Genomic DNA, 25,575 nt, shown 5'->3' with positions numbered 1-25,575 from the left:
CGCTAGGGCCAGGCTGGGACCAGGGGCCCTGGGAGCAGTTGGTTTCATAAATAGGGGGCCTGATGGTAAAACATCTGAGAGCCACCGGTCTAGTGGCCTGCTCGCCGGCTGGGAGGGGAGTAGGGACTGGTGGTTAGAGCGGGCATAGGCGCTGACTACCAGGACTCCTGGGTTCTCTTCCTGGCTTTGCCATTGACTTGCAGTGTCAGGATCTCTGCCTCAGTTTCCCCCTCTGTGTTCTCAGGCCTGCGCCGGGTTCCGTCCGTCCGGGTTGGGCAGGGTTGCTTGGATCCAGGAGGTGTCACAGAAATGCTGAGTAGGGGCAGGATTCGGGAGTCACTCGGACCCTGCCAGGGCAGAGCCAGCCCAGAATCCCCCCCATGGGCCTCCACCCCCCTCGCCGTGCCTGAGAGGCGCCTGGCATCTCTCTGCCCAGGGATGCCCAGTAAAATCCAGGGCTCCCTTCCCACCCCGGCTTTCCAGGCCTCGCGCTGCGAGCTCCAGGGCTGCTAACGAGCTTGCTTGCTCCGCTGGCTTAACGAGCTACAAGGTCCACTGAGGACAGGGACGGTCACCCCAGCCGAAGGCTCTGACCGGCCACTGCAGCGGGAGTCGCTGCTTCGGCTGGTGGGCAGCAGAACTGGCCTCCATTGTCCTTGGCGAACAACTCGTTCCTTTCAGCCCCGAGGTGGCCGCTGCTGCCTAGGGGATGACCAGGCAAGAGCTGCTCCTAACCCCGTTGAGTGGCTGCGTGAACGGGGCAATGGCAGCTCTTGTCTGCCTCAGTTTCCCCCTTGTAAAATGAGGATTTCTCTGACCTTCCCTTCAGATCCCCCCCGGGTCCTCTCTGCTGGTGACTGGTGCACGGAGGACCGGCTGTGCTGGTTTTCTCTCGTGACTGAGGCCCAGAGCCAAAGAGACCCAGGCCCCTACGGCCCGGTTTAGGCACCACTGTGGTGTACAAAACCCGCAGCTGCTGTTGGTCCCGGTAGGTTCCTAAATTGTGCTGACCTGACTCCGGGCGCGCACGGTGCTGGGTCGGCGGAAGAAGTCTGCCATGGACCCAGCTCCCACCTCCCGTGGAGGTGGATTAATACGGTCTGGGAACGACCCTCCCGGCACTGACGCGCCTCTCATTTTAAGCGCAGATGTAACCTTGGGTTACCTGGGAGTGGGGCGTGGTTAAAGCAAGCCCCGGTTGGGGCCCTACCCATCGCCCCTCGCTCTTTCCATCAGTTGGTCTCACAGCGCTTTACAAAGGGGGTCAGGGCCGCCATCCTCCTTGGACGGATGGGGAAACTGAGGCACGGGGCAGGGCAGTGACTTGCACAGGGTCACCCAGCAGGTCAGGAGCAGAGAACCCAGGCGTTCTAAGCCCCACGTCAGGTCTGTAGCCACTAGGTCGCACTGAGCGTCCTCCCTCCCCCAGTCCCCTCGCTGTGTGGGCTGGGCAGGATTTAGAACCAGCTCCTGTTTAATCCTGGGCCAGCCACCGACGTGGCCCCGCTTGGGCGGGGTCTGGGCATGGTGCTAACCATCACGTTCTATGGATCAGGCCCTGGACAGGGCAAAGACCCCCCCTCCCCCGCTCTCCTGGCGGGGTCTTGTATGCACTGTCCAGGTTGCAATTCAGAGCAGCTGGATTTGCCTGTGCAAACCAGGCCACCCCCTGCCAATGCTGCCTGTCCCCCATCGCGGGGCCACCAAGCTGAGACCAGGGTTGGCTGCTGTCAGGTGCGATAAAACAGGGCCGAGCTGCCATCGCGCCGCGGGCGGCGTTCCTGGGACTGGCACTCCCCGAACCTGGGGAAACCTTTATTTAGCTCCCTTGCCGCCCACGGCCAGGCCCGGCACACGCCGGGGTTATTTTTACTTTTGTTTGGCACCGCCGGCCAACTGAGCTCACCGGTTGGCCCGTCCCGGTGTCAGCGTTAGCCGTAATAGCAACCAAATGAATCATTCTTTCTTCCTGGCTTGATCTGATGTCGTGGTACCAGGCTCCTGTCACCCCAGGGGCTCCTGGCTTCCTCCAGCCCGGGAGCAATTGTCTGGGGGCCCATGGCGCGAAGGCGGTTGGCGCCTCGTTGTGGGGAGAGGCTGCCATGATTCCCCCCCCCCCCCCCCCGCCGGTCCGGGGGAAGGAGGGAGAGGGGGAGGCCCCTGCGTGCGGCTCCCCACTGTACCGTGTCAGTTTCCATTTTGCAATAAAGCAGACGAAAGCCAGGCTCTCGCAACCTAGAATTTTGGGATCTCGCGGCTGGATTTTTCCGAGAAGTTCTCCCAACGACCTTCTCCTGTGTTTGCGAGTGCGGGTGTGAGCGTGTGGGGAAGAGCCGCCCACAGAGAGATGTAAAAGCCATTTGCCTTCGATTTCCGAAATGGCTGGCCTCCTTTATCCCCCCCTTCCCTTCCCCTTCCACACAGTCGTCCTCTTTTTCTTTTTCTTTTTCTTTTTTTTTTTTTTTTTTAATGGATTGATTTGGCACCTCGGCCTGGCTTCGTTTTTCATCCTTTTTTTTGGCCGGGTTTTACTTATTTATTTGTTTAAAGTTACTATGAAAAATTGTGGGTGATTTTTTTCTCTTTATTTCTTTAAAGCGCTTTCCGAAAGCAAGCCGCAGAGCGCCAGCTAGGGCCGGGCACTGTGTCGTTTTCTAGGGCCTAATTCACACCTCTCTGCCAACCCTCCTCAGCCCTGCCCACAGACCCACCCCTGCTCTCCGGCCCTGGGATCCCCCCCATCCCGCGCTGCTGATGCCCCTCGGTCTCTCCCCACAAGCCCCCCTGCTGTCTCAGCCCTAGGATCCGTCCTGAGCAGAGACGGCAAATCATGCCAAAAATGGGGTGATGTTTTCTGTGCTGTGGGCAAAACGGGCGTTGCCTGAGGCACAACCTGGTGTGTGGAGCAGAGTGTGTGACCGTCTGGGCTGAGCTCCGCTTTGCTTTTGTGCTTCACCGTCAAAGCAGCTGTGAGCAGGGAAGCAAAGAGCATCTGGGATCAGTGCTGAGCTGAGGCTGCTTCACTTCTGACCCAGCTCGGGGGGCTATTTGAACCAGGCCACATGTGCCCAGGTTCTGTGTTTGTTCCAGACTCAGAATCTCAGGCCAGGCTTCACGCAGGGCGGCTGGGATGCCAGGTGTGTGTGCGAGGGGTGGAGGCCCTGGGAATCCCAGCACCTCTGTGGGAGCTGCCCCCAGCTGGCGGGTTAGCAAAGTTGCTGTGTCTCTCCTTGCCCTGGGAGCAGACTTTTGGCCATGGTGTCTGGTCAGCCTCGCTTCTGCCTAGGCCTGTGGTACCCCAGGACTAAGCTTCCTTCGTGGCGCTTCCGGCTCTCCAGTTACCAGCTGGGCCCTGGAACGGCCACGCCGTCAGCGGGAGGAATGATGGAGGGGGCGGGCGCTGATGGAGCAATCGGAAACATTTGAAAGTTTCAGGCTCTGCTTCCAGGAGTGGGTTGGGCTTCGCCAAAGGGCTTTTTTCCCTTCACATCTGTCCAGGCTTCACTTCATCCCTTCCTGCGAGGGGAGCCGGGGGAGAGGGGGGGGAGGGGGGTCAGGACTCCTGGTCCCTGTTCTGGGGGAGGATTGTTGTCTAGTGCTGAGAGTCAGGAACTGGGCGTGAACCTGGAGTGGCCGGGCTGAATTTGAGACGAGGTTGTGGATTTGCACAGTCGTGCCTGCGAGCAGCGCCTGACCCTAGTGCGACGGGCGGGTGGGAAAGGCTTAAAGTGACCCCCGAGGGTGTGATTTAACGAGAGCGGGGGAGGCAGGGACCGGCGGGTTAGCGGCACAGGCCTGTGTGGCCGCTCTCTCCTCCAGCGGGATGGCTTGGGCTGCCTCCGGGCATGGCGAGGGGAGAATATGGACCCCTCCCCTCACCAGCACACACCCCATCAGACATGGGCACACTCACACTTGCACACACACCATCACATGCACCATTGCACAGTCACACTCGAACACTTATGGCACCATCGCACGATCACATCCACTCTCGCACACTCTCATGGGCATCATCGCACGGTCACACCCACTCTCGCACACTCACGGGCACCATCGCACGGTCACACGCACTCTCGCACACTCACGGGCACCATCGCACGGTCACATGCACTCTCGCACACTCACGGGCACCATCGCATGGTCACACGCACTCTCGCACACCATCATGGGCACCATCGCACGCGCTCGCTTTCACGCACTCTATCACGAGCGATATTGAAGAGTCACCCTTGCTCTTGCACGCACTGTCATGGGCACTATCACACTTGCCCACTGGCTCTTGCACGCACACATCATCATGCACAATCCAATCACATGCACAGTTGAGCACAGTGAAACTCTCGCATGCCTGGTCACACCCAATTGAGCACAATTACACACACTTGTGCACACACCACAGTGTCCAATCACACTCCCGCAGGCACGCTGCTCACAAGCACACTCGGCCAGGCTCAGATTGCTAGCAGTGGGGGTCGACGTGTGGGGGTGGATCTGTGCTATGGGGGGTGTGTGGGGAGACAGGGCAGTTGGAAGACCAGTCTGCTGTCGTTTATTCCTCCCCCCCCCCCCCCGCCTTTCCTTCGTGTTACTTTTGAACAAAACAAAGTTTGCAAAGTGATTTAAGATGTTATTTGAGGACATCTTGGCTCCTGCCCAAACCTGCCCTGTGGAAACTTGTTTTTTGTGGTTACAGAGCTATGAAAGATGCACTTTCTCTGATTTTCCTCTGAACTTAAAGGGAAAAAGAGAAGACGGCTTCCCTTTCCTTAATGATAGCAAAGAACGGAGCCACTAGATATTTCGTGGGCCTGATTAACCCCCCAAAAGCGAGGGGGCATGGAGTTAGGGTGGGCACAGAGCAGCGAGGTCGGCTGGATTTGTGGTTACGGCTCTGCCCTGGGACCGGAGAGATCTGGGTTTAATTCCTCCTGTAACCCACTGGTGAGCGTGTATTGCAGTACACACACCTGCTTCTCCCACCTCCCCCCCGCCGCTGTGCGGGGAGGCAGCGTGGTCTAGTGGACAGAGGAGCAGAGACCTGGGTTCTACACCTGACTCTGCTGGGCAACTCGCTTCCCCATGTCTAAAGGAGGATCCAGATCCTGAGCGTCTTTGTAAAGTGCTTTGAGATCTCCTGCTGAAAAGCGCAAGGTTATTCCCTGAGCCCTGAACTCAACCCTAACCCTTGCGAGGGTCCCACGTTCGACGCCCACGCGGGGACGCTGGCCAGCCTGGCCGACTCTTGTGATGTTATGGTGAGTCTTGCACTGGGGGGCGTTTTCCTTCAAAACCCAGCATGCGGAGTTGTGGGAATGCGCCAGATCTTCAGCTGCTGTTGCGGGTGAGGAGTAAGTTGGTAGCTCTCCCGGCTGTGGAGAAAAGCTTGGAGCCACGACCCCTCCGAGGTGCGAGACCTCTGGGAGGTGTCGTTTTAAAGCCAATCTCGTGATGTCTGGGGGCCGCCTCCTGATGGGGATAGTTGAGGTTGACAGTGCCATGCTGTGGCCGGAGGGCAAGCGCACAGCTCCCGGCACGGGGTCCCCGGGCCACAGGCGTGGCTTCTGAACCCGCAGCTTTGACAGCTGAGCCATCTCCTCCATCCCCGGAGATCCCTCCAGCCATCGGCTGGGAAGCAAGGCTTCCGAGATGCCGGGCAGCTGCCAGACACCTTTGGGATCAAGAGCAACAGGATTTATTAGGGGTTAGCCCCAGTGGACGGAGCCTCTTGATCCGTTCAACACGATGGCCCTTCCTTTGCCTCCGCTCTTCATGCCCCCAGTTCTGCAGGGGACAGGGTGTGTTTCCACCTGAGCCTCCCCTTTGCGCTACAGGCGGGATGAAGATTGACAGGCAGGCCAGCTTGGGCATCTCGGGCACGGTGGGTGCGGGGCAGGAAGCGAGAGAGAAGAAAATCCCAGTGAATCAGCTTGGCACTTTACAAATGGAAATGTGACTATTCAGCCACGTCTCCCTCGCTCTCTTTGCTGGGTTTCGGAAGGTGCGTCTAGGGGGTCAGTCGGATTAACCGAACTTTGCCTGCTAGCGGGAAATACGCCCAGTGGCCTGTGGTGGGACGTTAGATGGGCGGGTTCTGAGTTACTACAGAGAATTCTTTCCGGGTGTCTGGCTGGTGCGTCTTGCCCACATGCTCAGGGTGTAGCTGATCGCCGTATTTGGGGTTGGGAAGGAATTTCCCCCCAGGGCAGATTGGCAGAGGTCCTGGGGGTCTTTTTTTATGTTTTGTTTGCCTTCCTCTGCAGCACGTGGCCTGGGTTACTTGCTGGTGGATTCTCTGTACCTTGAAGTCTTTAAACCATGATTTGAGGACTTCAGTGACTCAGTCGTAGGTGAGGGATCCGCTAAAGGAGCGGGGTGGGTGACGTTCTGTGGCCTGCGTTTTCCTGAGGTCAGACTAGATGATCATAATGGTTCCTTCTGACCTTAAAATCTCGGAGTTGGGATGAAACGCCCATTAGAGAGCAGAGGGGAGCCCGGAGCTGGTGCCGTGTAGCGACTGGGTGCAAATTGCAATCCCAGTTCCTGACACCTTTGCTGAGAGAGGGCTCTGTTTAGCTAGCTAGCTGTGCCCATATACACCCCACTCTCTGCCTGTCTGCCTGCCTGCCTTCCAGAGGGCCTTCAGAGTCGCCTTTGTCCGCCGAAGTATGGGCGGGTGAGCGGGGAGCTGGTCAGGGAAACTGATGGCAGCCCTGGCTCCGGAGCGGATCCCTGGCACTCACTCGCACAGAGCTGTCGGCACTTCTGTAGCAGCTGCTGCCTGCCTGCCCCCAAACCTCCCCCTTCCTTGACTCAAGTAACTAGGTGCAGGATTTGATGCCCTCCTTTTCAGACCCAGCTGGAGAGGGGGCAGCCAGATTGCACCAGAGTCCCTCCCAAGTTCAAGAACGGGCCCACACTTTCTCCTGATTGCCTTTGTTCTGGTGGAGCAGGGCCTGTATCCTGGACGGTGCAGCTTCTTCTCGCCCGTCTAGCCTGGGTCGGAGAAGGAAGCCCCGCGGGTCGCCCTTCCAACCCAGGCCAGTCGGCAGCCCTGCTTTCTCTCTCTTGTCTTCCTCCCACCCCCTCCTGCTCTACCTGCTCCTGCCTCCTATCTCCCAGCGGGAGGAAGCAGAAGCATCCTCTTCACAGGCCTGACAAACAGAGAGCACATTTCCTTCCCCTCCTGCAGGACGATCCCATTTGCTCTGTGTGTGTGTGTTGTGGTCACCACTAAGGAGAAAAAAAAATCAGGCCGGCTGAGCGCGGATGTGCATTGGACTCGGCCGGCTAATCAAGGTCCCAAATTTAGGGCATTTATTAATAATAGCAAAAAAGTGATAAAGATTTTTGTGATAGAATTGACATGAAAAGAGATCTGATTTGATTGTTTTCTGCAGACAGTTGGGGGGATGATTTTAAGCATTCCCCTGCAGTATTTACAGACTCCAGATCTTGCAATTAGAGGTGGGTGAAATGTACTGGCCGAAACGATTTTTTTCCTCTGAAAAATGCAGATTTGGCACAAATTTGTGTTGGTTTTGACACACTTTTTGTGTCAACTCCCCCCAGAAAACCTTCTGAAAAAGCCAAAACATTTCAATTTTTCAGTTGGCAATTTTCTGCCATTTTATTGTTAACAAGCACAAAAAAAGTGGGGGGGAGCTCAAATTGAAATGTTCCATTTGAACTGAAATGAATCCCCCCCTGATTTTTCAGACTTGTCAGTGAACGTCAAAAGCCGCTGTTCGCATAACTCTGCTTGGAGTGTTGGGCTAATGCAGGAGGGGCTGGTTCTGCCATAGAAATCAGCTGTGGGGGGCAGAAGGACACACCTGGCACTGAAACTGACTAGCAACAAAAGTGCAACTGACCAGGCCTGGAGTGAAGTGTCAGGGAAGTTAGCGGCATCTATGTCTATTGTTCTTCATCTCATCAGATTAGGTTCTCGTCCCGATCCCCCTCGCTGCATTGTCTGGTGCAGATAGAGAGTCCTGACTGTGGAACTGGATGCACCGGTACTGGGCATTTACCTGGACCCATCTGATTCCAGATACCTTGTTTAGAATTCCTCTCCGGGGCAGATTTTTCAAAAATGCCTGTGGGATTTCGGAGCTGTGAGCCTGAATCCCCCAAGCAATTGGGCAAATCTTCCCCCGACATGTCTGTGAAGCGCTTTCTGGCCTCAGCTCCCAATGGCTAGCTTTTCAGAAGCGGTGTGTGCGCGGCATAGAAAACCCAGTCCGGAGTGTCGCAATGGGCGCTGCCGGGGATGGAGCAGTTTGGAAAAACCAGTCCCTTATTTCTGGGCCAAAATGGGAGCTGAGCTGGGATCCTGGCAAATCTCGTCCTGGGCTGCTTGCATGCGAGCCTCGACGGGCAAAAAGTGGTTATTTTCCTAATCGTTAAGACTTGTGAGAGCACTTACAAATAAGATCTGCTCCCGTCAGAGGGGAACTGCGGGGGTGGGACAAGGACTGTGTCTCTGGCTTTGTTTCTACCTGGGCCAGTTGTTCAAACTTGGTGGTTGAATTTGGGGGGCTTGACTCGCAGCACTGTGGGCCTGGTTTTTGGAGATCCTGAACCCTCCCATTTGCATCTGAAGCCAGTGGGAACTGTGCCCCCTCCCCCCTACATTTCCTACCCCTGCTGCCCCTGGGGCTAGCAATGGTGGAGGGTTTTTGGAAGGAAAACCTACAGCAGACGAGACCTTTGTGCCAAGCGAAGGGCCCAGCGGGCTGTTGGCTCTCAAGAAATGACAAAGAGGGCTGGATCTTAGGGGGAGCGTCCATGGAAATCAATGAGCTTTGCAGGGACTCAGCACTGTTCGGGCTCCCCGCTTTATGTGGGCTGGTGTGCGCGGCCATATCGCTGGTTCGTTTAATTAGGCCCTTGGGAAAATTCAGACCAATTCATCTCGCTCCAGGGTTTGGCTTTCAGGATGCACTAGTGACTAGTTTGGACTCGACCTGTTCTTGTTTATTTGCCAAGCCGAACTTTCCTTCCGTGCCCCACGATTTTGGCACGTGAGAGAGAAGAAACAGGAAGTTAGGTTTTTTTTTTTTAAAATCGGGATCATTTGCCTCCTGTGTGCTGCACATCGGCACCGAGTCCATTCTGCTGGGTCCTGTGAGCTGATGGCCTGGGTTTCTTTTGCCCCACGGAAAAAACAAACAAACAAACAAACAAAAAACCCTGCAGATCTCACAAATTTGCTCTGGGATCCGTTTAATTCTGCAGTGGAAATAGATGCAGAGAAAGAACCGCATGTGTGTGCGCGTCCTGAGATGAGGGCGTTTGTGTGTATCGATCATAGCGTGTGTGGTGCGTGATCGGTGTGTGTGAGGGGTGTATCTATCGGTCGGTCGGGATGTGTGTGTACACTAATACACGTATTTCATATATGCAAAGGTTGTTAACAATGAATGACTGAAGTTACGCTGCAGAGTCTGTATTTAGCTACCTCTGTCCGGGGTCTAATTTTTCATACACACTGAGCACTAGTTCTGCTATCCCTTCCTGAAGTCCTTCCGAGCCATTGGGCAACCATCTCTAAAAGCTTTAGCCGCCAGGCGTGTCTGCTTGCTAAGAACGAGCAATAAATAAAGGATTTAAAAAAAGTAGGCCCCTCAGAAATAAAAGAGCAAACAGAGTCCTCTGTATTGCACTGTTCATCTTAAAAACACGTGCCAAGTAGTTCTTTTTGCAGTGCTTTAGGGTGATCTAGTGGCTTATGTTCAATGGCGCCTTGAGAGGGGCGTTTAAAATGGAGAAATCATGGTTTCTACTTGCAAAAATTGTCCCCACTTGAAGAATTTGCAGCTGCAGGTTTGCTCTCTTGCTCTGTGCTGGCTCCTGTAAATGTGTGCGGCTCCGACAGAGATCTGTTTATTTACACCAGGTGGGAAACTGGCCCCATTGGCTTTAATAGGCCTCGGCCGATTTCCACTAGCTAAGGCTCTGTCTTTTTAGCTCTCGCTTTCCATTTTCTCATCTCACTTCCTCTCTCTGCAGAAAGCCTGACACAAGCGGCTTTTGCTTTTACAAAAGCAAAGAAAATTACCAAGAACTTTAACGCTGCTCCCGCCTCCCCCCCAGACAATAGTCAACTCTCTTATTTACAGGTCTCATTGAAATTTGAGCTCTTCAATCTTTCGTCTGTGTTGGGGTGGGGAGGAGGTTTCCAGCCAGGAACCTGCTGGCCTGGGTTCTAGGAGCCGAGCCGAGCCTGAAGCAGGATGAGAGGATTAAATTAAACACCAGTAATTAATACCTGGGGGGGGAGGAGGGGTAGTTTAGCTGCCACTCAGGCAGGGTTTGTATTGATACAAGAAGTCTCGCTACAGGCAGAATTGGGGATCCCTGCAAGATGAGGGGCCGCAGGCATCGTCCGTGGTGATGGGCGGGTTTGAAAGAGAGAAATGGGGGGTCCAGTGCCCGAGAGGGAAAAACAGGGTCTGCAGAAGAGATTGAAAAATCCCATAGTTACAGTGAGGTCCGGGGGATCCCCAGCTGGGTCTGGGGGGCTGCCTGTTTGAGAATCGCTCTCCTGCCCTGCGGGGTGGGGGTCCCTTTGGAACCAAGGCAGCAGCCGTGGGATTTTGCTCCAGGAAATAACGTGGCGGGCGGGGAAGGGCCCTGGCCATGGGCTGGCGAGCGAGCGGGCCATACAGAGGGCTGCCCGCTGCAGACTCGCAACGCCAGCACACTGCCATGGAGAAAGCAACACGGCTTCCCGGCCCCTCTCCTTTCTGCCCCGAGCCCTTCGGCTTCGTTCTCATCTCTTTCCAGGCCTGGATCTCGTCTCTCTCCATAGAGCCTGCTGGCCTATGCCTGGTCCCCCTTCTCTCACTTTATCCCTTTCGCTTGCCCTCTGTGAGGCGTCTCACTCGTTCTTTTCGTTGTTTTCCCTCCTTCCGTTCTTTCTCCTGCTCCTCTGCGCCCAAGTCTTTTCCTTCCACAGCCAGTCGGTGAAAAACCCCAGCAGGGCTTTTGTATCCCATCCTGGGGGCACTCCCAGGCTCCACGCAGCCCCCCTTTATATTTGGAGATTGTACCCCAACACCATTGGATCAGACGCGCACTGGGTCCACAGGCCTTTCCTCAAACTCCCTTCTCACTCGTCCAGGAGCTGACATGGGCCCGTCGTGGAGAAGGGTTGGCATTGACCAGCCGGGGCTCGGTTTGTTTCTGCTCACGATTTTGTTGAAGCAGGGGGGCTAGAAAAGGGATTTTGCTGCTGTGCATGTTAATCTAAATCGTCCCCCAAAGAGGAGGGACAATCCTGGCCTAGAAGAGAGATTGCTAGGCATTTTAGCTCACTCCTTTTTCTTTCTTTCTTTCTTTCTTTCTTTCTTTTTCTTTCAAGTCATCCTTCAATAATTGAAATGTTCTGTCCTGATTAAAACCACTCTCCCCGCCCCACCTCAGTAATTTATCGATTATGTCCTTTCTCCACAACTTCCTGGCTTTGGGTTGCGGAGGGCTGAGAGGAAAATCCATCTTTTTTTCTTTGTGGGAAGAGCGGGCCACGTGCTGGCCGTCACCATCCTTCAGTTCCCCATTTACACCCGCGAGCAGAACTACAGATCGCTCTTTAACGGGGGTGAAAATGACTAAGTGAGGACCCTTTTCCCGCCCGGTGATAACCTGCGATTTCACTAGTGCTGATTTCTCCCCTCCCTTTGCGGTGTGAAAATCACAGCCCTGTAACTTGGTCCTGCGGTATGCTTTAAGGCCAGGGGTGGTTTTTCTTAGCTGGACGTCTCAATAGAACGGCTCCCACGAGTAAAGGTTACTAGCGTGGGGCTGTGTTAGTGGGATGGGGTTCATGGGTTCTGATCAGTGGATGTTGCTTCATTCCAGTGAGTTGGGGCGGTGTCTGTGCGAAGGTGCGCGCTGTACGGTCAGTTACGGGTCAGTTTCGTGGGGTTTTGTTGAACAAAGGGACAGATTCTGGTTTTAGCTACAGCGCAGCAAAATCTTGAACGATCCTATTGCCGTCCCTCCAGACTGACAGCCAGGTAAACCGAGATCCGAATCTCACCTCAAGTTATCGCTGGAGAAACGTGGCAAAAGATCGGGTGGGGTTTCATATCAAATTAGGGCTTCTGAGTTGTGCCACTGCTTTTCTTTTTTTAAAGGAGAACTCCCGCTGGAGGAATGCCGCTTGCAAAGGGACAGCTCAGAGTTACTCTAAAAAATAAAACACCAGGGGCCAGCGTGGAGTGTTTGCAGACGCACTGGTGGAGCGCAGGGCGTGCAAGGCAAATACTGTCAAACCCTCATGTTCAGATCCTCAAAGATAATTGGACCCCTGATTCCCATTGTTGTGGAATTGGGCCTGAGTGATTTTGCTAGGGTTTACGCTCCTAAATCCCCTAGTTCTTTCCACAACTTCTCTCCTGGCTTCTTACGTCAGCTGGAGTTCTTGGTCCTACAAACGTGAGCTCCAGTGCCGCCAGCCTCTTTAGCCCGGGTCTAGCGTTAAGCACGCGAGTGAGACCTCTGCGCATGCTTAAAGATGGACCTTGCTTTTGAAGCTGGGTGAATCGGGACCGTGGCTTGCTTTTGCAGGCCCAGCGTTATAATAAGGCTCCGTTTCGGAAGAGTTCCCAAAGGGTTAATAAATGATGCGGCGCTGTTTTATTAAGTGGTTACAGGTCACTAAGTTGCTAACCTTCTATAAAACCTTTAAAGCTATGTTCTTTGAATCCGCTCCAGCATACACCCTTTGCCTCTGTAACCTGCCCAGCACAGGTAATAATCCTGTGTTAACCTTTACAAACCATTCATCGGCGATTTCCTCTCCGAGGGTTTCTGAGAACTTTGGCCTAGATCCTCCAAGCTCTTTCGGCACCTAACCCCCTTTGGAGGATCAGCACGGTTCTCCCTTTGCAGAGTGAATTGCCCAGGTTGTTGGGGATTTTTTTAAACAGCTGCTTTCCGTTAAGGGACAGGCGCGTGTGAGAGCAGGGCTGGAAAAATACCTCTTGGGGAAGGTAAGGCGGCTTCCAAGGGGCTGCAGCTAATGGTGCTTAGATCAGCTCAGGCGTGCTGCACGGTACCAGCTGGAGAGAGAGGGGCTAGGAGGGGGCCTCGCTCAGCTGTGGCAATTCCCAGCCCCGAGTCAGGCAGCTTTCGCTTCATTTTCAGCCCCGTGTCACAGCCCTGATTTTTATAGGCAGGCGGCCCAGCCTGTCTGCTGCACAGCTCACGAGTCAAACTCGAAGCCTCTGCTTAAAACAACAACAAGCCGGCGAATGGGGGCCGAGCTGTGGAAATAAACTGGTCAGGAAAAAAGCCTGAAATGTACGTCGGGAGGGTGGGAGGCAGCCCTGCGTCCACTGAGATCAGTGGCACAACTCCTCCCGGCTCCGCCAACTCCACGAGCCACGCTTGGCGCTGCCTGTACGCAGGGCCCGATCCTGAGAAAACATTTCTCTCTAACTCCCGACAGGCCTCCTCGGGGTGGTAACACCCCAGCGGCGTGTGTTTGTCAGGATCGGGCCCGTCGCGAGGCCGTATTGGAGGGAATTGTTCTCACTTGAATCGAAATGTGGTTTTAGTTGAAAAGCGAGATTTTCTTCCCCTCCCTTTGGAGTCAAACGCTGGGCGCTGCCTTGCCTTGAAGGTCTAGGATGATTTGTTGGGGGGGAGAATAAGCTTTTTGTAAGTGTTAGAATAGATTTTTTTTTCTTTTAAAGAAATGTTCAACATAGGGATAATTAAAGTGTGAGGAGTAAATTGCCCTGCTCTTTCTTGTGGCATGCATTGTCTTACCCAGCGCTGCAAACTTCTGCCTCTTTTAGGAGTGAATTTCCTTCCCCCCCTCCCCACCCCCCCATCTTAATTTTATTGCAGCCTGATTTACAAATCCAGAAAACTGGCGAATGCGAGCCCCTCCAGGCGCCTTTCTCCGTTAACCTCTCACCTTCCTCTGAGTTGAGACGCAGCCTGGCTTCCAGTTGCGGGCTGCAGCCGGCACTGACAATGGGATGGGCAGTCAGATTTTTTTACCCACATCCCCAGCCTTTTTTTAAAGGGATACACGGGCAGAATATTAAACGAAAAGCCCCTGAAGTTCGGCAGGGCGGCAGGCCAGGCCTGGGCTGCGTTCCCTGCTCCACGCACTGCCTTTCAAAATGGGTTTTTAAGGGGCGCTTAAACTGCAGCGAAAATCTCACTGTATTTCCCCCCCCGGCCAACCTGTAACCAGCACGCCCCACGTTCCTGTAGCTCACAAACCACCTTTTCCACCGTAGTTAAAGTTAGATTAAAACTTCTCCCTGTGCTTATCTGAACCTCAGCTAGTCTGACCGATTATCAGTCTGCAGGATCAGTTTGTGTGAGATATGGTCAAATCATCTTCATACCTTCTCTGCCTTTTGTACAATTGCGATGTTGCTCCAGTCCCAGTTTTGGGAAACAAAGGCAGGTGTGAAAGGGGTGAAATGAGACTGGTGCTAGGAAAAAGTGGAGGTAAAAGACCCAGTTTTATTTTATAAAGTGGGTCTGATTTTGCTGTCACTTGTGTCTCTCTGTATTCCCGTTCCCTTTTGGGGGAGCAGAGATGCCGATTTTAGAATGACCTATGTTGTTGGGTTGTTTTTTTTTTTTTTTTTTTTTTAAAGAATATTTAAAAAAAATAAATATATATAAACAACGCTCTGTCCTTCTGTCAAAGAAACCCCAGAATTTCTCTCTTCGTTCCCTTTCGAAAATTGATGGGAGTCTTTTTGCCGGCTTTGGTGGAAGTTGGAATATTTCCCTCCCGCTGGGTATTTTTATCCGAAAAAAGGATCTGATGGTAAAGCGACAGTGGCTGGAAAGGAAAACAAACTGGTGCAAATCCGTCGGGGTTGGCTGGATTTTCACCAGCGGCCTTGGAAAAGGGTTCGCCTCCCTGCATTGGAGGTGTGGGGGACATCTGCCTAAAGGATTTTCCTGAGCCCAGCAAAAAGAAAGAGCGAAACGCGGTTGCATTTCCAAAAGACCTCCCCCCGCCCCAAAAGGTGTTCGCCCTGATCTCACCACCTGCGCTCCAGCAAGGAGATATTTGCTTGTATGTTTTATTTTTGTCGGCCGTTTTACTTTTCATTACATTCCTCCCCGGCCTCCCTTGGTGGTTGTTGGTTTCCACTTGCCAAATGGTTCCTTTGGTTAGTTTTTACATAAAGAAAAACTTTTTTTGTCGCTAGAAGTCGAGATGCAAGGGAGGGATTTTACCTGTAGTGGTTCTCTCCCCCCCTCCCAGCGTTAAAATGAGTGAGTGTATTTGAGTGATCCTGGAAACAAAGGACAGACAGAGCCAGGTACAACGAGGGCATCTGCTTTTCATGCGTCCCCCAGCTCCGCCGGCCCCCCCAATCCTGGTCTGCAGCTTCCTTCGGTCCTGGATCCCCTGGCATGCCCCAACCCATTGTACCAAACTCCTCTGTGCTTTCATTATATGCACAAAAGAAACCTCTACTAATATAATGCCAGTGATAATATTTATATAGCTCTCTACATTCTCAAAGCCCTTTACAGCCGTTAATTAACTGGAGACGGAAGATGAGACTCGCTAACTCATTTTCGCTGGTCACTTTCCCATGGCCTCTGAAAGTCCAAATGGGTTCACGTCAAACCGTTCCTGCTCCGAGCCCTGGTCCGTAAGGGTTCAGATCCTACAAATATCAGCACAGTGTGACTGCTGAAAGCCCTGCGGGTCGAATCTGAATCAGTAAGACTCGTAATGACCGAAAGGGTGACAGTCGGCTTATTTTTGGGGGAGTCCGGATACTTTGCCACCGTAATCATTCAAGAGGCAAACTGCACATTTAAACAGAGCCAGCAGCGCAAGCTTTTGCAGGTGCCAGGGAAAACTTCAGCTGCTCCTTTCTCTCGTTGCTGGCTGGGCCCGAGTCCTCGCTTCTCTGCGTCAGTTCTGTATCGCTGTTGCGCCGTCCATTTAAACGGGGATTCGGTCCCATGGCATAGAAACCTCCGGTTTCCCTTTGGCCAGGTGATTCCCTTCGCTTCCAGGGAGTTATTCCTGCTGTACGCAGGGGTGGCCAGAAGCAGACATACTCGTGCGTGGACATGTGTCAAATCTAACCCCCCAGAGCGGAAGTGTGCAATGCACTTTTGCGTGCCAGCCTGGCTCTCAGCTGGGCCCAATCCCGCAGTCCAAGCGCAGGCACAACGCCGCGTTGAAAGAGAGCTTTGGTTGGGGGTGGAAAGCAGAATTGGGGTCAGCGTGTGGCGATCCGAATTCCAGCTCTTCCTTGCCTTCACGAATCTGGGGTGGGTTTTTTTAACTCTTCTCTGGTGTGGTTCCATTCTCAGCACTCCTGTTTATTCCTTACTTTTGCCTCCAAGTGACTAGCTTGATGTTAAAATTATTTATCAATTTGTTGAAGTTGGTAGCAAACGGGGCCAGGGAATCCACCGCGCTTTCGCCTCTGCTGTGTCAATTGCTTGCTTTTCGCTGTTGCCAACAGTCCCTCAGCAAAAAAAAAAAAAGAAAAAAGAAAAAAGAAAAAAAAAGAAATCCCCTGCAAATCAGTCCTTCTCTTTAATGTTATTTTTGCAGATCTCCATGCACAAATCTATCGTCTGCATCCTGGGCAGCTACTTTTTCCCCCCTTCGACAGCACTCGGCGTTGTTTGTGTTCTCTGCTCAGACACGAAAAAATATTTGAATGCGGGCTCCTTTTTTTTGCAAATAGAAAACTGAAAGAGCTAGTGAACCATGATTCAAGTGTCTGAGGGGAGCCTCTTTCTTTCTTAGCATTAATTAACTCAAGTTCGTTAGGACATTGAGTCTGCTGCACAGTTTTCTCTTGTGCGGACTAAATCAGGTCAGAGAGGGAAAATCTTACCAAGCAAACAGTTTGTGTTGGAGCAGAAGAATGCTGAGAGAAAACAGACCGATATAATTATTACACGGCTGCATATTTGCATGTGTGGGGTTTCCTAGAGATATATATGTAGGAGACATCCGTATCACAAGGACAGTCAGTCTCATGACGGCTAGAACTGAACCCTCTGGGAGGTTGGAATTGGTCTCTGGTTTTGAACAGTGCTGGGTCTGGGATCTGTTGGGGAAACAGAGGGTAAAGCAAATGGGGGGAGACACTGAAGGAAAGGAAAGAAAGAAAGAAAAGCTCTTTGCAGTCCTTGCCAGCCCAGCTCTGGGAGGGCATTTTTTTGCACGAACACACGGCTCAAGCTGCTGATTGAGCAAGAAAAAGATTTGTTCACTTTTAATCTGCATTGTGGCCGAGGAGCCCACAGATTCTGGGTGTGTGGGGGTGGGGAAAGGGGTACCCAATAATTCCAGTTTTGAGCCCCCCGAAAGGTAGTGGAAGAGATTGGTAGACTCCTTGTAAACGGTACCTCCCCAGTACATAAGGGGCAAATGTCTTCTGCTGCAGATTCAAGCAGGAATAACCCCCCCCACTAACTTTTATAAGTCAAAGTCCCTCCCTCCTGGGGGAAAAAAAAGTTTTGCACCAGTTTCTTAATCCCCCTACCCCCATAAATGCAAGCGCAAGCTGCCGCCCGGCGCAGCCCAGGTCTCGCTAGCCCTGCGGAGAGAGGAAATTTATGTGCTATTCATTCACTGGGGCAATAGTTTGCCAGGGTGCCAGTGACTGTTTCTATGGCAACGCCGGGAAAACTTGACATGCTGCTGCTGAAAAAGCGAGAGACCCCAAATGAAAAGAGAGAGAGAGAGAGAGTGTGAGTGTGTGTGTGTTGGGGGGGGTAAGATCAGGAGTTGGAAAGTTTGACTCGGAGTTATTAAAACTCATAAACTATCTCCTAGGCCTTGGAGAAACCCCCCGTTGGGCAGAAGCCGGGGTCGGGGCTTTGCGGGAACTAACCCGACGGGGGCTAAAAATAACCTCCTGCCTTTGGGGGGATTCGGTTTTTAAAAAGCCCAAACGCCCCAGGTGTGGCATGTGCGGGATGAGCGTCGCTGGAGGCGACAGGGACAGAAATGCAACACGCCCCCTGAGTAGGTCTGTATGTCGGGGGGGCCGGGGAGCTCCCCGCCGCTGAGTGGGACCTCCAGCCAGTCAGGCCCAGCCAAACAGCCAGGTCTGGGTGTGCAATGGGGTTACTTTCCCTGGCTGGATCTTTGCCTTCCTCGTCACTTCATCCTTTCGGCCCCTCTCCGCAAGTCCCCTCTTTGCTGCTTCCCCAGGCTTTCTCTTCCCCCGTAAATCCCCTGCCTCCAGCCTTTCTTTCTCCGAGAGAAGCATGTCTAATAATCCGCCCTATTTGCTGCTATTGTTGCCAGCTGCGGGCGCCAGGGCATGAGACCCAGGAAGAGCGAATGCCCGGCCAGCCGTGCCGACCGCTCCAGTCCGCTCGAGTATGCTCCTGGTGTTGCTGTACTGACCCCCTCCCCATGCCCGGGGGGGGCGCCTCCTACGCACCCAACGGAAACGTAGCGTCCCTTTGGGGGCAGCTCTGCAGGGCTAGAGGTTGTGCCCGGCTCTCTCCTGCTCAGCCGTCGACCCGCAGTCTGTCTGTTGTTAGAGGTATTCGGGGTGTTGTGCCCCAGATGGGGTAGCGGGCCGTGCTTAGATCGGGGACCCTCAGTGGGCTGGCACCCAGTCCAGTGTTTCTGCCCTCTTCCCTCCACCCCCTCTCCTGATTAAAGGCAAAGGAAGACACTCCAGCTATGGGGCTGTCCCCTAGAGCGGCGATGTTGCGTATTTCAGGATATCCTTGGGAGCCGCCGTGGTATGTTTCTAAAGGCAATCCACCCCCATTAGCCAGCAGAGTACCGCAGTACCCGACGGTACCGGGTGACGCACCGCCACTGGGGCCGTGGGGGGAACCGATCCTCCAGGAAAGCGCCCTGGTGAAGCCAGTGGCGGGCGACCGCCCGCGGAACAGCTGCGGAAGCAGGCCCTTTGTGTAGCGTGGCGGTTGGTGCTGTCCCGTACCCGAGTACCTTTTTTTTAATTTTTGGTAAACTAACAAGGGTGGCCCCAGGCCAACCCCGCAGATGCAACCGATGCTGCCCCGGGCCCGTGCACCGGGGTGCTCTGTGCGGGTGGCATGCTCGGTTTGTGAAACGCCAGCTCAGGGGTTTGGGGCGAAGGCATGTGCTCGCTTCTTGCGGCTCCGAGGCCATCAGGAGCCGCACTGAAGCTGAGCCTCGCCAGGAAGGAGGCAGCCGAGTGGCAGATCGTTGGAGGGCAGTGCCCTCAAAAAAGACACTTCGCGTCCCGCTTTTCTCCTCCTTCCTTGCCACTTTGTCGTCTTTTATGCCAGCTCCATTTTCTTTTTCTCCCCTTTATTTTCACCCCTTCTCTCTGTTGCCCGTCTCCTTCCTTCTGACTTTTTATTTCCCTTTTCATTCTTCGTCCCCTGCTTTCTCTCTGCCTCCCCCCTCGCTGTTTAATTTCCATTTGATATTCACCCACAAAGCCCCATTGGCTGCCAGCAGCTCCTTTATCCCCTTTGCTGGGTGCTTTTACACTCAGACTGGGCGTTAATTACACGTTGACTCTGGGTGTGTGTGTGTGTGTGTTTGAGATTTAAACTGTTGTTGTATTTTCCTTATGGAAGCCATCCCCGATCAGGGGTAGGATCCCCCCTCAGAGCGGCTAAGAACCTTGCTATAAGTGGTAGCTCTGGATTAGGGTCCAAACCCTGGTGACTTTCACCCGGCATAGCTGCCTCTTGGCGAGCATCGGTCTCTCTCTTTTTTTTTTTTCCTTCCTCTTTCGCTTTCACTTTTTTCTTTTCTCTCTTTTCTCTTTTTCTTCGCTCTCCCTTTTCTTTGCAACTTCCACACTCTCCCCCTTCTCTGGATTCAGCTTTCCTGCCTCCATGGCACCAGTCCATGTCCCCCCCCACATCTCTCCGATGGAGGAGAGCGGGCTGGCACAGGTATTTTGTAACGCCGCCTTTGGCTTCCCTGACAAAGCGGGGGGCGGGAAGGGGACAAGTCCCCTTTGTCTGGCTCCCTGGGGCGTGCCGCCCAGGTCAGAGCCTGGCCACAGGTATAAGTGCGGGGGGGGCCTGAATTTCCCCCAAGCAAACAAGTGTATTTGTGAGCTGAGGCTTTTTTGTGTGTGGTGTGCAAGGGGGAGGGTTGGAACCTGGAGATGCCGTACCCTGCTTTATTGGGCTGCAGCTAGGCTTGGGATTGGGGGGGGGATGGGGAAACGACAGCCGTCGCCCCCACCTCGGCCCTCCCCCACAAGCCCTGCTCTCTCGTCTTTGGCAGCCAGCTCGGTAGCTGGCAGCGGGGCCCGGGCCTGCCTGCGGGTGTGGGGGACAGAGCCACGGCGGGTTTGCCTTTGTGCCATCCCCGCTCTACCTGTCCCCGGAGTTCTGCCAGGCCAGCGTGCGCGGTGGCGCAGCAGCCGCCTGTGCGGAGGTCTCTCCGCGAGCTTAGGGATGCTGCGATGCTACGGGGCCGGGGGCCGTGTAAGTGCCTGGAGGGATAGATGGGGGGGAATCTGGGGGTTGGGACCGATCCCCCCCACTATGGGTAAAACAGCTGCCATTTCCGCCTTCTCTGCCCTCTCAAACGCCCAGATTTTACAGCGTGGCACTGCCTGGGCGCACCGGCAGAAATGCTTCCGAATCAGGGCAGTTTTCTTTCTCTTCTCCCCGTTTTCTTTCACTTTTCTCTCTCTGCCCCCCCTTCTATGGCCGTGTTCTTGCCTCCACTTTCTCAGTCCTCCTGCTTGATTTCTTTTTTCAATCCTATCCTCTGCCTGTTTTCCTTTTCCTCGCCTTCCCCCGCCTTTCTTTTCTCATTCCTCCTTTCTCATCTCTCCCGTATTCCCCTCTCCCTTTCTCTCTCACCTTCTTCTCTTTTCACACTCGGGTTTTCCATCCGATGCAGCTGAGCGTGCGGCACGGACAATAGCCGAAAAATAAATAGTCAGGCCTCAAAAAGAGGGAGCGTCGGGAGGGATCTTCTTCAGAAGACAGTTGCTTTGCATTTGAGGGGACTTTAAAAATATCGTAACTCTACACTCGGCCCCGCTGCCCCCCGAAAAAAGATTTGTGTTCTTTGTTTCATAGGATTTTTTTAAAAAGTAAACAGGACCGTTTGGGGAACTGGTCTGTGTGCTAATATGAGCAAGTCACTTTGCCACCAACGATAGTGTGTTGTTTACACGCTGGGGTTCGGGGTGAGGCGTTAAGTCAGTCGGCATCTTAATTTTTTTTTCGGAAAAAATAATCATCTGGCTTGGCAGGGAGAGGGTGCGATCTGGTGCCCGCAGAAAACCCTTGGCGGCTGTCGGATCGGGCCCTCGATTAGGATGCAAAAAAATCTTTAAAGCGATGGGGGTTTTTATGGGCGGCCAGGGATGGGCGGGTTTGAAATTGACGATTCTGCCGCTTAGAAAAAAGTATCCATGGCTTTAATCCGAACCTTGTGTGTGTGATTTTGGGGAGGGGGGGCAGATTTGGAATGAAATCGTCTTCTGTCCTTTTTTATAAATAGACGGAGAGAGAGAATGCGGGAACGAGAGACACGGAAAGAGAGAACAGCTGCTTTTTCCAAGGCCTTGTGGGACTGCCTTTTTTTTTTTTGGTTGTCGGGGTGGGGGTAGAGGGGGCGGTGGAGAACAGAGTTTTTTTATTTATTTAGCAATATTCTGCCAGGCTCCCTCATGCCAAATATCCACCGCCCGAGAAAAAAAATGAATCGCGGCTGGACTTTGCTTATTCATTAGATATAAACTTGTCGATTTGGCAAATTGTTTTCAGTCTCTTAACTGCACAGTCTCTCTGTGCCACCGACACCCCCCCCCCCCCCATACAACCCCCCTCAGTTTCTGCTCCGCCAATCCCCCCCCCCCGCCTCCCTTTCGCTTTGATGCAGCCATTGGCTGTTCTGGAAATGTGTCTCTTTGCCAAATACGTGGATCCTTCCTCTCTTTCGCTCTTGCTGGTTTTTTTTCTTCCCCCCCCCCCCTTCTGCTGGCATTGGCACAGGCAAATGGTTGGGGACCGAGCATGAAAGGAGCGAGCGAGAGAGTTTAAGAGGAAAAAGGGAAAGGGGAGGGGGGGGGAAGGGAGGAAAACAACAACAAACCCCCCCAAAACCAAAACAAAACCCAGCCCGAAAGCTTGAGGACTTTGGGTTCTGCCAGCGGCTGAACGCAGTCGGTTCCAGCACGGCGTCCATCCGTCCCCCTAGGCCTGCGGTCGCCCTTCGCCCGGGCGGAGGCAGCCACGGCTAACTTGGCATCTTTTGCACCATTGCCAGCGCCGAAAAGCCCTCCCCCCCCACCCCCCCGCCTGCTGCTCCCCTCCCTTCTCCCTCTCCCTCTCTCCCTCTCTCTCTCTCTCTGGGTCTTTTCTTTCTTCCTTCCTTCCTCTGTTTGTTTCTTTAATTTTTTTTTTCTGTAGGGGATGGTCGGCAAATTTCTTATTTGTTTATTGTGAACCTGCGGCGGGGGGCGGCGGTTTCTCGGGCCGATTATTGGGGTTCTAGATCCATCACGCTCGCTGCCCGACGCCTCCGTTCCAGCCTCCTTCCTTCCTGCCTTCCCCCGTTTTCCCCCCTTAGCACAACCTTCCCTTTCTCTCCTCCCTTTAAAATTTCTACCTTCTCTCTTCCTTGTCCCCTCCTCCCCCTCCATCTCATAAGCCCCCACCTCCTTTTCCCTCCCCCCCCAGCCCCCCGCAACTCTGTTGAGTCCAGAATTTCTGAATCTGGGGCTTAGCTTTGCCGGAATGAGACGGCGCAATGGTAATTATTTTGATTTTTGTCCTATTTTGGTTGCGGGGGAAGCGTTAGGAAGAGCAGATCTTCCAAAATAAAGCAGCCCCCCCACACCTGCCGGCAAAGAGCTTAACCAGAGAATCGAGGTACGGGGGGGGGGGAGGAAGGGCCAGGATAGGGGCCAATTTCATCTTTAACTCTGGTCTTGCCAAGGCCAACTTTATTGTGGCTCTTAGTGAACAAGTCGAGTCTCTCTTTCTGGTGGTGAATTTTCTTGTGCCTTTTGGAAATGGATTTTGAAGCTGGGGGAGGGGAAGGAAGAAGCTGGAAAAGATTTTTTTAAAAACCAGAGCACCCACCGCAATCCCAACTGAGCTGATTTCTCTTCCGGGCTTGTCTTGTCTTGTGTTGCTGGGGTTGGCTGCGGTCTGAACCCGGTTCTCCGCGCCTCGTCTTTGCTCGGGGTCGAGCGATTCGCGGCGTCCAACGCGACTGTTTGGGAAGGTTGGTTTTTTTTGGAAAAATTGCATTCCTCCATTTTCTCGTTCTAACCTTTCTCCCCCTCCCCTTTTGTCTTGTTCCCTCTTTTCGCCCCGTTCCACCACCCCCTTAGGATGAATTCCACCCCTTCATTGAAGCTCTGCTCCCTCATGTACGGGCCTTCTCCTACACGTGGTTCAACCTACAAGCTCGGAAGCGCAAGTACTTCAAGAAGCACGAGAAGCGGATGTCCAAGGACGAGGAGCGCGCCGTGAAGGATGAGCTGCTGGGGGAAAAGCCTGAGATCAAGCAGAAATGGGCATCGCGGCTACTGGCCAAACTGCGCAAAGACATCCGCCCTGAGTTCCGCGAGGATTTTGTCCTGACCATCACTGGTAAGAAAGCGCCATGCTGCGTCCTCTCCAACCCGGACCAGAAGGGCAAAATCCGCAGGATTGACTGCCTACGGCAGGCCGACAAGGTGTGGAGACTGGATCTTGTAATGGTCATCTTATTCAAAGGCATCCCGCTCGAAAGTACTGACGGGGAGCGATTGTACAAATCACCGCAGTGCTCCAACCCGGGCCTCTGCGTCCAGCCGCACCACATTGGAGTCACAATTAAAGAACTGGATCTTTACTTGGCGTATTTTGTTCACACTCCTGGTAAGTCCTACGAAAACACCCCCCCAACAGCCCTCCCCCATCCCTGCTGCTTGTTTTGATGTTGAATTTTCCAAGGGATCTAGCTGTTTCTCTCTCTCTCTCTCTCTCTCTCTTTTTTGTTTTAAATTCCCTCCTCCAACCTTTATCTCTGTAATGAACAAATTGGCCTCTGTTGTTTACCGTGCGAAGGTGCCCTCAAGAGTTTGGGGTGGCTCTTGGCTTCCCCTCTTCTTCATACTCATGATCCCTGGTGACGAGCCCTGTGTTTTGCACGGGGGTTGCTTGTGCACACGCGCCTGTGAAATGCCCGGTACTGTGCAAACATCGACTTCAAAAAAAAAAAAAAAAAACCACAGAGAAAAGCCTCAGGATGCGGGTGGGAAAGCAACGCGATTTCATTCAAAGGGGATTTTTCCTTTCCCTTTCGCTTTGATGGTCACCAAAAACCCGTCAGGATTTTGTCGGTTTCTTTTGTCGGCTGGGTTTTGGAGGTGGTAAGGTTTGTGCCGATGGCATGTGAGCCGCAGAACATACAGCTAGGCAGCACGGGGCACTTTTTCACTGTGTGGTGGTGGTGGAAATAATCATGCGATTTCAGTGGCACTGTCCCAGGCAGGAAGATGGTTCTCTCTCTCAAGAGAGGGAGGGGGAGAAAAGGGTTAGAGTCCTACTCTTTTCTTTCAAACCCTCATCGTTTGTTCCTACCCCTGGCACTTTCCCGTCTTTCATGTGTTCCCGTCTGTCTCCTTTTTATTATCTTCTTTTTTTAAAAAAAACGGGGTGTTTCTTTGTGGGGAGGTTGGTTTGTTTTTCAATTCCTCCCTTTCCGATTTTTTTTTTGTTTTGTTTTCTTTCCAATTGAAACAGAAATGCCTGGTTAATTTTTAGCCTTTGCCCAGATACGCCCAATTTGCTGCAGACTTTGAAATCCAGACGGGTTGGTGGAGTGTGATTTTGTGTTTACATTTTGCTCAACTAACTTGTAATGAAGAAGTCTACCAGAATTTCCTCCTCCCCTTTCTCTTTCTTACCTAACTTCCCCCTTCTCTCTCTCATTGGCTTTCTCTCCTATTTCTCTCTGTCTTTCCTTCTCTGACTTTCCCTCTTTTTATTTTTCTTTCTCTTCTGTTTTTTCTCTTTCCTTTTCTCTGTTTCCTCTTGTCTATCTATCTTTTCCTCCTCTCTTTCCTTGTCTTCTTTTTCTCCCTCACTTTGCCCTCTCCTGTCTTTCTCCTTTCATTGGGTCTCAGCGTCCAAACTTCCCCAGCCTCTCACATGTTCCCTAGTTACTGGATCACTTCTTTTCTTCCCATCTCTCCCTGTCTCGCCTGCCGAGAGCAGAAAGGGACGCGGGCAGATCTCTGCAGGATTCGTTCTTTCGCCCTGCTCTTTTTTAGCAAGTTTGTTTCATTGAAAGCTCACGTCTCGGGAGTGGTTTGTATTTTGTCTCCCTGCTGGAGAGGTGGTTTCCCCCTGGATTGTGTGCGTGCGCCAGGACAATGTCTGTGTGGCCGGGGTTGGTAGGACTGGTATGCTCACTGACACGCCGCTCAGGGCATGGCCGCGCTTGGCGTGGAGAGAGCAGCCTGCCAGCCGTCCCCCTGCCCACGGGTGTGTGTGGGTTTACAAATGGAACAAACCTGCAAAATGAAATGACACACACAAAGGTCAGGCATGTAGATCCACACACGCAACCCCCCACGCACATGCATGTGCATGCACACGAATGCT

General features: G+C 53.2%; 1 protein-coding gene across 3 annotated transcripts in view; it reads left to right on the top strand.

The window, feature by feature from the left end:
• Positions 1-25,575, top strand: part of NFIX (nuclear factor I X) — a 148,986-nt gene that overhangs the window by 64,891 nt on the left and 58,520 nt on the right. For all 3 annotated transcript variants that reach the window (XM_067560462.1, XM_067560464.1, XM_067560461.1), the window contains exon 2: positions 23,313-23,844. In XM_067560462.1, the coding sequence (XP_067416563.1) occupies positions 23,313-23,844 (532 nt within the window). The remainder of the gene's footprint in view (positions 1-23,312; positions 23,845-25,575) is intronic.

Source organism: Emydura macquarii, unplaced genomic scaffold (assembly GCF_026122565.2).
Source record: "Emydura macquarii macquarii isolate MOO-44397 ecotype Brisbane River unplaced genomic scaffold, CSIRO-AGI_Emac_v2 contig_2292, whole genome shotgun sequence".
Taxonomy (NCBI): Eukaryota; Metazoa; Chordata; order Testudines; family Chelidae; genus Emydura; species Emydura macquarii.
The sequence above is the reverse complement of the archived record's forward strand: the minus strand, read 5'-3'. Positions and strand labels throughout refer to the sequence as shown.